The sequence below is a fragment of the Mustela nigripes genome, chromosome 2 (genome assembly GCF_022355385.1).
Source record: "Mustela nigripes isolate SB6536 chromosome 2, MUSNIG.SB6536, whole genome shotgun sequence".
Taxonomy (NCBI): domain Eukaryota; kingdom Metazoa; phylum Chordata; class Mammalia; order Carnivora; family Mustelidae; genus Mustela; species Mustela nigripes.
The window spans coordinates 11240865-11254931 of NC_081558.1; the positions used below are offsets into that span (position 1 = coordinate 11240865).

Below are 14067 nucleotides of genomic sequence, written 5' to 3' on the forward strand. Positions count from 1 at the left end.
AATGCACCTGTGTGTTTTCAATTTCATCTGTGGTTGCCTTGATTCTTCTGATCTCTGACAAAGGTGATGAATATTCATTTTGAGTCAACAGTTTCATTATAATGATATATTTTTTTTTACTTAACAAGAGTGCACTTACTATTAAATTCATAGAGTATGAAAGCAAAAAAAAAAAAAATAAATAAAATAAAATAAAATAAAATACCTGTTTTTTTTTCCCCATGTTTTAATTTTAGCTATTCTGACTGGTGTGAAGTTATATATTATTATAGTTTTGATGTATATTCCCCTGATGATGAGTTATGTTGAGCATCTTTTCATGTATCTGTTAGTCATCTGTTACGTTGTTTGTGGGAAAAATGTCTATTCCTGCCTTCGCCCATTTCTTAACTTGTTTATTTTTGGGAGTGTGTTGAGCTTAATAAGTTCTTAATAGATTTTGGCTACTAATTCTTTATGAAATATGTCACTTGCAAGTATCTTCTCCCATACTATAGATTGCACTACTAGATATTTACCCAAAGCATAGAAAAATACTAATTTGAAGGGGTACGTGAATCCTAATGCTTATAGCAACATTATCAACAATAGCCTAACTATGGAGAAAGCCCAAATATCCACCAACTGATGAATGGATAAAAAAGAGTTTATATATACATACACACACACACACACACACACACACACACACACACATTGGAATATTGCTCAGCCAGAGAAAGACAATCACCATATGATTTCACTCATGTGTGGAATATAAGAAACTTAACAAACTAACAGAGTGGGAGAAAAAAAAAAAACTGTGGTAAAATAGGAAACATTCTTATATATACAGAACAAACTGAGGGGTTTTGGAGGGAGTTGGGTGGGGGATGGGTGAAATAGATGATGGGTATTAAGGAAGGCATTTGTGCTAATGAGCACTCAGTGTTTATGGTGGGGTTAAATCACTAAATTCTACACCTAAAACTACTATTGCACTGTATGTTAACTAAGTGGAATTTAAATAAAAACATGGATGGAAAAAAAGTCCATACAGTCCAATAATGGAGAAAGAATATACATAATAAAATAAAAAATAATATGTAATGTCAGACAGTGACAGGTTCTGTGAAGGAAAAAATAGGTAGGTACAAAACAGAGTGGGTGGAGAGAATGTTACGTTTTTGTTGTTGTTTTTTTTTTTTTCAGGGGGTTACACATTTTTTTTAATTTATTTTTTATTTTCCGTAGAACAGTGTTCATTATTTTTGCACCACACCCAGTGCTCCATGCAATCTGTGCCCTCTATAATACCCACCACCTGGAACCCCGACCTCCCACCTCCCACCCCTTCAAAACCCTCAGATTGTTTTTCAGAGTCCGTAGTCTGTCGTGATTCACCTCCCCTTCCAATTTCCCCCAACTCCCTTTTCCTCGTTTTTTTTTTTTTTAGATTTTATTTATTTATTTGACAGTGAGAGATCACAAGTAGGCAGAGAGGCAGGCAGAGAGAGAGGAGGAAGCAGGCTCCCTGCTGAGCAGAGAGCCCAATGTGGGGCTCGATCCCAGGACCCTGAGATCATGACCTGAGCCGAAGGCAGCGGCTTAACCCACTGAGCCACCCAGGCGCCCCCCTTCTCCTCAATTTAATAAAAATTCAGGAAAACATGCCAAGATAGTGAAATTTTAACAGACACTTCCAGAAAGATTAAGCAGGAGGCAGGAGGATGTCAGGGGTAGGTGGGTGACCAGCAGGGATAACAGAGCAAAGACCCTGCAGAAGGCACTTACCTCAGCTATGCAAATCTCAAACTGTAGTCAGTGTAGTGAGGGAATGAGCAAGAGAGAGAGAGATGAGAGGTGGTGGCAGAGAATGTTGAGGAAGGAGGTAGCTTTCCTGCCTCTGATGGGACTTCAAGACACAGGGAGTCCTTCCTTCAGATGGTGTTCTTTGTATTTTATTAATTTTGTTCCATAGTATTCTTTGAATAGACATAGATCCCTTCATTATTTTCATCTGTTCATTAACATTCTGGCATTTAAGGGTCACATGTTGGATTATCTGAACTCAGAACTATTGCCCTGAGGACTGTTCATGCCCCATAATAATCATTCACACACACACACACACACACACACACACACACACAGGGCACTCTGGTCTCCTGACACTGTGTTACTATCATGCCTTTCTCACCCCCAGCCACAATAATGGTGAAAGAAATGGTATAAGGAAAGCTGTCAAAATCAGATTATCTTCATCCTGAAGAATGTGTAAATGGTACTTAAATTCTAGTTAGTAAGCCTCCCCAAGACAAGGAAACATGTGGCTCCATTTTGATATGCTCATACTGTGTCCTGTATTTAAATAAACATAAAAAATAACAAATAGCATGGAGGACATGGGGAGTTAGAGAGGAGAAGGGAATTGGGGGAAATTGGAAGGGGAGGTGAGTCATGAGAAACTATGGACTCTGAAAAACAATCTGAGGGGTTTGAAGTGGCGGGGGCGGGTGGGAGGCTGGGGGAACCAGGTGGTGGGTATTATAGAGGGCACGGATTGCATGGAGCACTGGGTGTGGTGAAAGAATAATGAATACTGTTATGCTGAAAATAAATAAATTTAATTTTAAAAAAAAGAGATTATGCTGAGTGAAATAAGTAAAGCAGAGAGAGTCAATTATCATATGGTTTCACTTATTTGTGGAGCATAGCAAATAGCATGGAGGACAAGGGGAGATGGAGAGGAGAAGGGAGTTGGGGGAAATTGGAAGGGGAGGTGAGAGACTATGGACTCTGAAAAACAATCCGAGGGTTTTGAAGGGGCGGGGTATGGGAGGTTGGGGGAATCAGGTGGTGGGTATTAGAGAGGGCACGGATTGCGTGAAGCACTGGGTGTGGTGCAAAAACAATGAATACTGTTAAGCTGAAAAGAAATAAATTTTTTAAATAAAAGAGGTTCAAAAATACAGGAAAGAAATTGACACAAGGGTCAAAAGAGACCTAATAAGCTCAGGGGGTCCCTGAGAGACTGTGATGAGCAGAAAGCATCCCTGGTTCTGGCACCATTCCAGCCCCAGTCAGCATGCCCTGATGCCCAGAATAATTAACAAAGCAGGAAAGTAACAATATATCTAAATAAGAAAAGACTGGTATTTTTATGATATCAAGACATTTTACTGATTGACTATCCCTCTAGAAAAACAAGCAAAGGGAATAAACTTGCAATTTACAAAAGAAAATACACAGTGTAGCACACAATGTAGGACAATAGAAGGGAATTTTTAAAGATGAAATAATAAAAGACTTCCTAATGATTTTAAGTGCAAAAGGTTTGGAATCAGAAAACCAGGTTTTGAACATCAGTTCTTCCATATATAAGATGCTTGAACTTTGGAGAGACAACCAATCCATTCCAAATGTGAATGTCCTCACTCAAATAGTGGGGATAGCAGTATCCATCCACCTTGCTGTCTAGGGTGGCAGACAGCATTAGTCACTACATGCAATAAGCTTACAGTACAGTTCCTCCCTGTGAGTAAATGAGTTATTTTCACCAATGAACAGATTTGGTTGAGTTTTCTCTTCTTTTCATAAATGTCACCATCATTTACACATCTCTTGATAATGAAGCATTACGAAGCGAAGCTAGTGAGCACACCCCTTTTTGCATATGAAACACAAAGTTTTTATGTGAATACTCACCTTGACAGAAGATGCTGAGAAATTCATGTCTCAGGAACTGCTGTTGCAATGGAATAGTTACCTGCATGAATCTGGGGCTTTCTATAAATGCAGAACATGCTAAAAAACACCACGTCTTAAAATGTTCTCTGCATATGCCTCAGATCTCAACACTCTGTTTTCCTGCTCCCCTGCTGAAAACCCCTTTGATATGTTCTAATTTCACTGGAACCACATTAGGTCCCCCAGTCCCTTCCCCTGTCTCATCCAATGAGTCTTCCATTCCCACCACATATTGTCATCAATGATGCCTGTGTTGCTGGATCCAACAGACACTTCTCTTTTGAGCACACTACATAAATTAATTATAAATGAATGTACCAAGTCTCAGGTGACCTCAGAAAATGTTCTCTGGTTTCATTCTCTCTGGTCCTCTCCTAAATAATTGCTGAGATCTGAGACTCACCTGGGTGGGATTTATGAAATGTAAGTCTCTGTGTGGAAGTCCCAATTCTTCTCTGGATGGTTGATTATGAAGACCAAAGTTCTGTTCCCAGACAGAATGGCAGGAAGCAGTGAAGCATGGGTCCCACAGCCAGACTTAGGAACACAAAAGCAAAAACCATGTCCTGTCCAGTCCAAGGCTTCACTTGCTGAGGTTCCGCAGCAGATGAGACACTTGGAGCTCTCTATGTCTGCTCATTAGGCACTGTTTCTATTGTGACTCCCACCTCAGAGCACTGTGTTCCCCCTGTGGCACTGGTCTGGAGAGAAAGGAAACTTGTCCTGCTGATTCTTCTCCTGGGAGACCAGATTAGAAGTCAGGTGAATCCAGTTCTGTATTCCTCTTTCTCATGACATTACCTACCTTCCAGAGTTCTAACCTCCTGGCACTTTCCCTTAACTTTGAGATGATATTGAATTTATTTAGTTGAGGGTGTGCTTTACCTTTTATAGCTTTGGGATGCTAATAAATGAGTGATGTGACCCTCTTCATGTGTGGTTTGGAGAGAAAAGTCTAAGTACTCACCTTAGAGACCAAAACAAATTTTGTGTTTGATTCTCCAAAGTGTGGGCTCCTGAGATGACATCAAGCATACCTCTGAAAAGGACTTTTAGTAGGCAGAATAAAATCACCAAATATTTCCACATCTTAATCTACAGAATCTGTGGATATGTCTTGTGTCATGGCATGGGAGAATTGAGGTTGCAAATGGTATTAACATTACTAGTCAGCTGACCCTAGCATAAAGTTATTCTGATTAGCCAGGTGGACCTGATAGATCAAAAGGGTCCTCCAACTGTGGAAGAGGAAAGTAGAAGATTTGGAGTCACATAGAGATTTTGAGATGTTATGTTGCTGACTTTGAAGATAAAGGGAGGGCACATGAGTCAGGGTTTAAAGGTGGCTCTACAGTTGGAACAGGTGAGAAAACCTCTTCTCCCCAGACCTCCAGAATGAACTCTTCTCTACAGACAGAGTGACTTTAGCCCAGGGAGACCTATTTCAGACTTGTGACTTCCAGAACTATCAGAAAATAAACAAATTTGTTTTCAATCAGCAGCATGGTCATTTGTTACAACCATACAACAATCTAATCCAGACATTAATCCAATAACACTTTGTTCAAGGGAAATAATTCAGCTTTGGCTTTATTTATTTATATTCTCTTGGATAAGGTTATACTGTGTTGATGTCCTACTTCGATAAGAAAAAGGAATCTGAGGTCACTTTCGAGTTCTTCAACCCCAGCAGCTGGTACAGAAAATTTCCCATGCCATGAGCCATGCTGACTTGCAGCTATTAACATAGAAAAAGTGAATCCTTAAGGCGATTTCTTCTCTTTTAAATCTTTGTGTCTAATTTTTTACATACTTTAACTTTCACTAATCTAAATATTCATTATTTTCATTCTTATCCTCTCCCAATTTCCTTCAAGTTTATCTGTAACAGAAAAGATCAACAATAATGGGTCTATGTGTGTGCATATGAGCACCCATATGTATAAAAATGCACATTACATACACCTCCCCATTGAAGAATTTTGTAGAGATCTAAAAAATATGAACACACCTCCATTGTTTATTAGTCACAATATCTCTCTGAAATTAGTTTTATTATCCCCATATTATCTTCAGAAATAAGAAAACTGAGGCTCGGGGCATTAAATTTTAATAAGTTATGGAACAAAGTAGTTAAAGCTTAGTGTGCACTTTCTGGAGTTATATAGACACATAATTGTTTGGTATGTCCTCTCTGCATAAAACAGTATACTTTAAAAAAAAAACATTTTTTACTGAAGTGTAGCTGACAAAAAGTTACATTTGTTTCTGGTGTGCAACTTAGTGGTCCAACCGACAACTCTTTATGTTACACTGTGTTCACCACAAATGTCAAGCTTATACTTTAAATAGGTGCTGCTTGTTATATACTATTAGACTTCAGTGATACAGTTGAAAGGTAGGAGTCTAGAAAAGCATGGCTGAGGGTAAGTTCTACAGCACTGGCATAGCTGATTCACACTGAACAGGGATGGACAATATCTCTCCTAACAAAAAAGAAAGCAAAGTGTCTATAAGGGTATGGGAAAAATAAAATTAAATTAAGGCAATTCACCTTGGGCATGCCTGCTCTAAATCAGTATCTGGTGCTGATTGTATACTCAAAGTACTCTTTCCCAAAGAATGAACAATGCCCAACGTAGAAGATAGGAAATCATAAAAAAAAAAAAAAAAAGAACTGCTTGTGTTGTTATAAGAAGAAGGTTTTGAAATTTTGCATCATCATATTTAGGTTATCCTGACACCAAGAATATACGTGGCCCATCTATTTGTTTGAACTTGTCTTTCCATCGTGCTCCACCAGGAGATACAAACTTGAACATCTGAGTTTGCAGTGTCTGTGGTAGGCTTTCTGGACAGGGAGCAGACTGACAGAATAAAAGCAGGAAACAGGTTCAAAAAAACAAGAGTTTCTTTGTTGAGTAATTGCCTGACTTTAACATTTTGGTCATAATGTAAGTGCCTGACCTGAAGCTTTTGATTTCTGAGGCATGCATTTCAAAGGCAATCAGGTTGAGTAACCTCACTATCCAGTGTGGGACACAATTACCAGATAAGCCCTTGTGCTGTGCTGCCCAGTCCTGAAGGACCTCTTCAAAAAGCCCTGGGTAACCTCCATATTGACACATGATTGACACTGACTTTCCCCATTTTGCACTCAAATTCTAATCATATAAAAATCTCCAATAAAGTGTGAATCCACAAACTCCTAACCACTCTGGCCATGGATCCTAATAAAGGTTGATCCCTCAGAGGGGCTCTGCCTCTCCCTCTCAAAGGATCTGTCCACCTCTGAGACCTACCTGAATGGCCTTCGAGATCCCTCATGCACTCTAGGACCTGTGATTGATAATCCTGGTTTTGTTGGAGTTCTCTGATGGGTGTTGCTGAGTTGTGTCTTGCAGTCACAGTAAGAACCCAAGGTCTGGTCCAGCCAGAGCAAAGGCTCTGGTCAGGGAAGCATCTGTGGGAATGTCCCCAAGCACAGGGGTGTGGGAGAGTGCCTGGGCTTTCCTAGCCTGAGCATCCCTGCCAGGAGCCTGAGACTTAAACAGAACAGTATTAGAGTCCTCCTTACCAGGAAGAGGATTGAGGATATGATGTAAAAAGCCTGACAGACTCAAGGTGAAACCTATGGTTTTGTTTTTTCATCTACAAATATTTTACGTGAAAGACTTAGTGGTCAAATGTAGTTACTTCCAAATGAAGAATGCAACTCATGACTATTCTTTTGGGAAATCTAGGGAAAATTTACTTGGCATGATATAAATCATTTGAAATGAAATTGTTTTTAAGAAATCCAACTTGTACCATGTAAGATACAGAAATTCCCAGGCATTTGTGACAAGGTTCAGGAAAATATTGGGATTGTATAAAAGTGGGAAAAGTAGAATACTGTTGACATCACACAGAACAGAAGGTTAATAAGTGAGTTACTTAAATGTGTGGAAAACTTGAACTCAAAGAATTGGAAATTCCAGGAAAAAAACAGAAGGTGCAGATTCCACTTTCCTAGTTGGATAAAAGAATAGTAGTTCCTAGCTATGAGACTGTGAGACCTGAAATCACGGGCACTTCTTCAACCAAAGAACCATTGGCCTTTACATTACTGGAACCCCAGTGATTCTTTTCAGAGCCCTCTTTATGTCTCTGTTCCTCAGACTATAGATGAAGGGGTTCAGCATGGGTGTGACCACCGTGTACATCACTGAGGCTACTGCGCTTGCATGGGAGCTCTGGGTAGCTGCAGAGCTAAGGTACACTCCCAGGCTTGTACAATAAAATAAGGAGACAACAGAGAGGTGAGATGTACAGGTGGAAAATGCTTTATACTTGCCCTGAGCTGATGGTATTCTACGTATGGAGGAAACAATCTTAAAATATGAATAAAGGATCCCAGCAAGGGGACCACCGCCAAGCAGCAGAATTCCCAAATTCATCACCATGTCATTAAGAAATGTATCAGAACAGGCATGCCCAACTACCTGGTTGAGTTCACAGAAAAAATGGGGGATTTCCACTTCTGCACAGAAGGACAGCCGCAACAATATCAAGCTCTGTAACAAGGAATTCAGAACACTGATGACCCAAGACACCAGAATCAGCAGTCCACAGAGCTGGGGTTTCATGATGACCGTGTAGTGCAAGGGGTGACAGATGGCCACGAAGCGGTCATAGGCCATTACAGTCAGGAGAAAGTCATCCCAGTCTGCAAAAAGTATGAAAAAATACATCTGTGTGATGCAACCTGCATAAGTTATGACTTTGCTCTGAGTCTGGATGTTCCACAGCATCTTGGGGATGGTGCTGGAGGTAAAACAGATATCCACAAAGGACAGGTTGGCCAGGAAGAAGTACATGGGTGTGTGGAGGTGGGAATCAGAGCTGACAGCCAGGATGATGAGTACGTTTCCAAGCACAGTGATCAAGTACATAGAGAGGAAAAGCCCAAATATGAGGGGCTGCAGTTCTGGGTCCTCTGAAAACCCCAGAAGAAGAAACTCTGAAATTCCTGTACCATTGTCTGCTTCCATGTAGTGGTGGTGACTACAAGAAAAGAAAAGAAAAAAAAAAAAACATAAAAGTTTTCAAGCCTTCTTTTATTTATTTTAACCTTTATTTTTCATTTTTAAAGTTTTTCTTTAAGTGTCAGTTAGTTAACCAACAGTGTAATATTTGTTTCAAGTGTACAATACAGTGATTCAGCACTTCCATACCATGCCAGGTGCTCATCACAAGTCCCCTCTTCAATGCCCATCTCCCATGTCATCCACGCACCACCACCTCCCCTCTGGTAACCAGAAGGATGTTCTCTGTAGTTAAGAGTCTCTTTCCTGCTTTTTCTCCTTTCTTTTATTTCTCCTATTTTTTTTAAAGATTTTATTTATTTATTTGACAGAGAGAAATCACAAGTAGACAGAGAGGCAGGCAGAGGGAGAGAGAGGGAAAAAGGCTCCCTGCCGAGCAGAGAGCCCGATGCGGGACTCGATCCCGGGACCCTGAGATCATGACCTGAACCGAAGGCAGCGGCTTAACCCACTGAGCCACCCAGGCGCCCTTATTTCTCCTATTCTTATTTGTTTTGTTTTTTAAATTCCACATACGACCAAAACCTTATGACACTTGTCTTTCTCTGACTTACTCCTTTCACTTAGCATAATACTCTCTAGCTTCATCCATATCATTGCAAATGGCAAAATTTCATTTTGTTTTATGAATGAGTAATATTCCATGGATATATATATCACCCGCATCTTCTTTATCATTCACCTATTGACTAACACCTGGGCTGTTTCCATAGTTTGACTATTGTGGATAGTGCTGCTAAAAACATTCCATGCATGTATGCCTTTGAATTAGTATTTTGTATTCTTTGAATAAATACCTGGCATTGAAATTGCTGGATCATAGGGGAGTTCTATTTTTAACTTTTTGAGGTAATTCCATGCTGTTTTCTAGAATGGCTGCACCTTTTTGCATTCCAAAAAAAAGGCAAGAGTGTTCCCTTTTTCCACATTCTCACCAATCACTCTTATTTCTCGTGTTGTTGATTTTAGCCATCCTGACTGGTGTGAGGTAATTCTGCTGCCTTATGACCCTGCAATTGCACTACTGGGTATTTACCCCAAAGATACAGATGAAGTGAAAGGAAGGGCCATCTGTACCCAATGTTCATAGCAGCAATGGCCACAGTTGCCAAAGTGGAAAGAACCAAGATGCTCTTCAATGGATGAATGGATAAGAAAGATGTGGTCCATATACACTACGAAGTATTATGCCTCCATCAGAAAGGATGGATACCCAACTTTTGTATCAACATGGATGGGACTGGAAGAGATTATGCTGAGTAAAATAAGTCAAGGAGAGAGAGTCAATTATCATATGGTTTCACTTATTTATGGAGCATAAGGAATAACATGGAGGACATGGGGAGATGGAGACAAGTAGGTTGGGGGAAATTGGAGGGGGAGATGAAGCATGAGAGTCTGTGGACTCTGAGAAACAAACTGAGGGTTTTGGAAGGGAGGAGGTGGGAGGTTGGGAGAGCTTGGTGGTGGGTATTATGGAGGGCATGTATTGCATGGAGCCCTGGGTGTGGTGCATAAACAATGAATTCTAAAACACTGAAAAGAAATTTTAAAAATAAATAAATAAAAATTTTAAAAACCAATGCACAGGAATCAGTTGCATTTCTATACACTAACAATGTAACTGAAGAAAGAGAAATTAAGGAATCAGTTCCATTTACAACAGCTCCAAAAACCATAAGATACCCAGGAATAAACCTAACAAAAGAGGTAAGGGATCTGCACTCTAGAAAATCAGAACTCTTATGAAAAAAATTGAAGAAAACACAAAAAAATGGGAAAAATAATTCAGGCTCATGGGTTGAAAGAATAAACATGTGAAAATGTCTATGCTGCCCAGACCAATTTACACTCTCATTGCCATCCCTATTAAAATATCATTTTCATTTTTCAAAGAGCTGGAACAAACAATCTTAAAATTTGTATGAAACCAGAAAAGACCCCTAATTGCCAAGGGAATAATGAAAAAGAAAAACAAAGCTGGGACTCCCATGGTGCCTGCTTTCAAGCAACATTACAAAGCTGTGATCATCCAGATAGCATGGTACTGACACAAAAACAGACACATAAACCAATGGAATAGAATAGAGAGCCAGAAATGGACCCTCAACTTTATGGTCAAATAATCTTCAACAAAGCAGGGGGAAAAAATCCAATGGAAAAAGATAGTCTTTTCAAAAAATGGTGTTGGTGGGGGGAGCCTGGGTGGCTCATTGGGTTAAGCCTCTGTCTTTGGCTCAGGTCATGATCTCAGAGTCCTGGGATCAAGCCCCGCATTGGGCTCTCTGCTGAGCAGGGAGCCTGCTTCCTCCTCTCTCTATCTGCCTGCCTCTCTGCCTACTTGTGATCTGCCTGTCAAATAAATAAATAAAATCTTTTTAAAAAATGGTGTTAGAAAAATTGGACAGTTATATACAGAATAATGAAACTAGACCATTCTCCTACACCATATACAAAGATAAACTATAAAGGGATGGAAGACCTCAATGTGAGATAGGAATCTGTCAAAATCCTAGGGGAGAACATAGGCAATAACCTCTTTGACCTTGGCCATAGAACTTCTTTCATGACACGTTTCTAAAGACAAGGGAAACAAAAGCAAAAATGAACTTTTGGGATTTCCTCAAGATAAGCTTTTGCACAGCAAAGGAAACAGTCAACAAAGCTAAGAGACAATCCACAGAATGTGAAAATATATTTGCAAATGACATTTCAGATAAAGGGCTGGTATCCAAGGTCTGGAAAGAACTTCTCACAGTCAAAAAACAAATAATCCAGTTAAGAAATGAGCATAAGACATAAAGAGATGCTCCTCCAAAGAAGATATACAAATGCCTTGCAGACACATGAGAAAATGTTCAACATAGCTAGCCATCAGGGGAATATAAATCAAAACCACAACAAGCCCCTCAGGTTGTTTTTCAGAAGTGGCAAGGGGGTGGGAGGTTGGGGTACCAGGTGGTGGCTATTATAGAGGGCACGCATTGCAGGGAGCACTGAGTGTGGTGAAAAAATAATGAATACTGTTATGCTGAAAATAAATAAATTAAAAAAAAAAACACAACAAGACACCACCCTACACCAGTTAGAATGGCAAAAATTAACAAGGCAGGAAACTACAAATTTTGGCAAGGTTGTGGAGAATGTGGAACCCTCTTACACTGTTGGTGGGAAAGCAAGCTGATATAGCCAATTTGGAAAACAGTGTGGATGTTCCTCAAGCTAAAACTTAGGGTACCCTATGATACATTGATTGCACTACTAGTTATTTACCCTAAAGATACAGACATAGTAAAAAAGAAAGGGGCACATGCACTCCAATGTTCATAGCAGCAATCTCCACGATAGTAAAACTATGGAAGGAGCCAAGCTGTCCTTCAACAGATGAATGGATAAAGATATATGATATAGATCTAAAATAGATAAAAATAGATACAGATATAAAAGAAAGAAAAATATATATGTGTTCATATTTACAATGCAATATTACTCAGCCATCAGAAAGGATGAATATGCACAACTTGCATCTAAATGAATGTAACTGGAGGAGATTATGCTCAGTGAAATATGTCAAGAAGAGAATGACAACTATCATATGGTTTCACTCATATGTGGAACATAAGGAAGAACACAGAGGACCACAGGGAAAGGGAGGGAAAACTGAATGGGAAGAAATCAGTGAGGGAGATAAGCCATAAGAGACTCTGGACTCAGGAAAACAAACTGAGGGTTTCAGAAGGGAGAGGTGTTGGGGGATGTGGTAGCCAGGAGATGGTTATTAAGGAGGGCACATGTTGTGATGAGCAGTACGTGTTATATGCAACAATTGAATCATTGAACACTACAACAAAAAGTAATGATGTTGTATATGCTGGATAACTGAACATAATTAAGAAAAATGAAAAAAATGCAAAAAAAATAAGCTAAAAAAATAAAATAAAATTTTTAAATAAAAAAAATAATAAATAATTTTTAAAAATAAGCTAAAAAGTAAAAATAAATAAATAAATACACAAAGAAAAATAAGTCCATATACTCCAATGACAGAGAACAATATATATATAAATATATAATTATATAATAATATATATATTTATATAAAAGATGTATATTTATAATAAAATATATTGTATATATTTATATATGTGTGTATATATATGTATATATATGTAAAATCATATACCATTTCAGATAGTGACAGGTGATAGGAAGGAAAATATATCTTTATAAAATGGATTGGATTGGAAGGGTGCTAAGTTTTAACTGGCATTCAGGAAGACCTGCCAAGAAGCTGACATTTTAACAGAGGCTTCCAGGAAACTAAGCAGGCAGTATAAGGATATCCAGGGGAGGTGTGTGCCCTGCAGGGATAACAGAGCAAAGACCTGCAGAAAGCACTTACTTTAGCTATGAAAATCTCAAAATGTAGTCAGTGTGGTGAGGAAATGAGCAAGAGGTAGAGTGATGACAGGTGGTGGCAGAGAATGTTGAGGAAGGAAGTGGCTTCCTGCCACTGATGGGACTTCAAGCCACAGAGAGTCCTTCCTTCATATGGTGTTCTGTTCACAGAATACCTTGTGTGGGAATACCCTTCCTTATTTCCATTTGTTGGTGAACATTCTGGCATTTAGGGACCACTTACTAGACTATATGAACTCTGGTACCATTGTCCTGAGCACTGTTCATGCCCCACAACACACATGCACACACAGATGCACCCACAAACCACACACACTCACACACACACACACATGCACTGTGGTCTCCTGGCACTGCATTATTATTATGCTTTTTAGCCACTAGTGACAAAATTGTTGAAAGAAATGGTACAAGGCAAGCTGTCAACATCAGGTTACTTTCACCCTGAAGGAATGTGTAACTAATATTTAAATTCTGGTTAGTAAGCCTCCCATAGACATGGAAATATGGGCCTCCATTTTAATACAATTACATTGTATCCTTTAAATACAATTACAATTACAATTACAATATCCTTTAAATACAAAACAGTTCAAAAAAAAAAAAAAACACAGAGAAGAAGGCAATGGACATAAGGGGTAAAGGAGATCTAATAAGCTCAGGCATCCCTGAGAGACTGTCATGAGCAGAAAGTTTCTGTGGTTCTGGCAGCAATCCAGCCCCAGTTCATATCCCCTAATGCCCAGAATAATTAAAAAGGCAGAAAACAAATAAGAACAGAGTGATATTTTTATGACATCAAGACATTTTACTGCTTGGATATCCCTCCAGA

General features: G+C 39.2%; 1 protein-coding gene across 1 annotated transcript; it reads right to left on the reverse strand.

Moving 5' to 3' along the window:
• Window positions 1-7829: 7829 nt before the first annotated feature.
• On the reverse strand, window positions 7830-12291 carry LOC132011099 (olfactory receptor 7A17-like). Its single transcript, XM_059389249.1, has 2 exons — window positions 12241-12291; window positions 7830-8765 (listed from the first exon to the last, which is right to left on the reverse strand). Exon 2 carries the CDS (start codon window positions 8760-8762, stop codon window positions 7830-7832), a length of 933 nt encoding a protein of 310 aa, XP_059245232.1. The 5' UTR covers window positions 8763-8765; window positions 12241-12291.
• Between the last annotated feature and the right edge of the window lie 1776 nt (window positions 12292-14067).

Bases quoted from the DNA above. Each gene is read 5' to 3' on its own strand.
- LOC132011099 (XM_059389249.1), bottom strand. From the start codon at position 8,762: ATGGAAGCAGACAATGGTACAGGAATTTCAGAGTTTCTTCTTCTGGGG.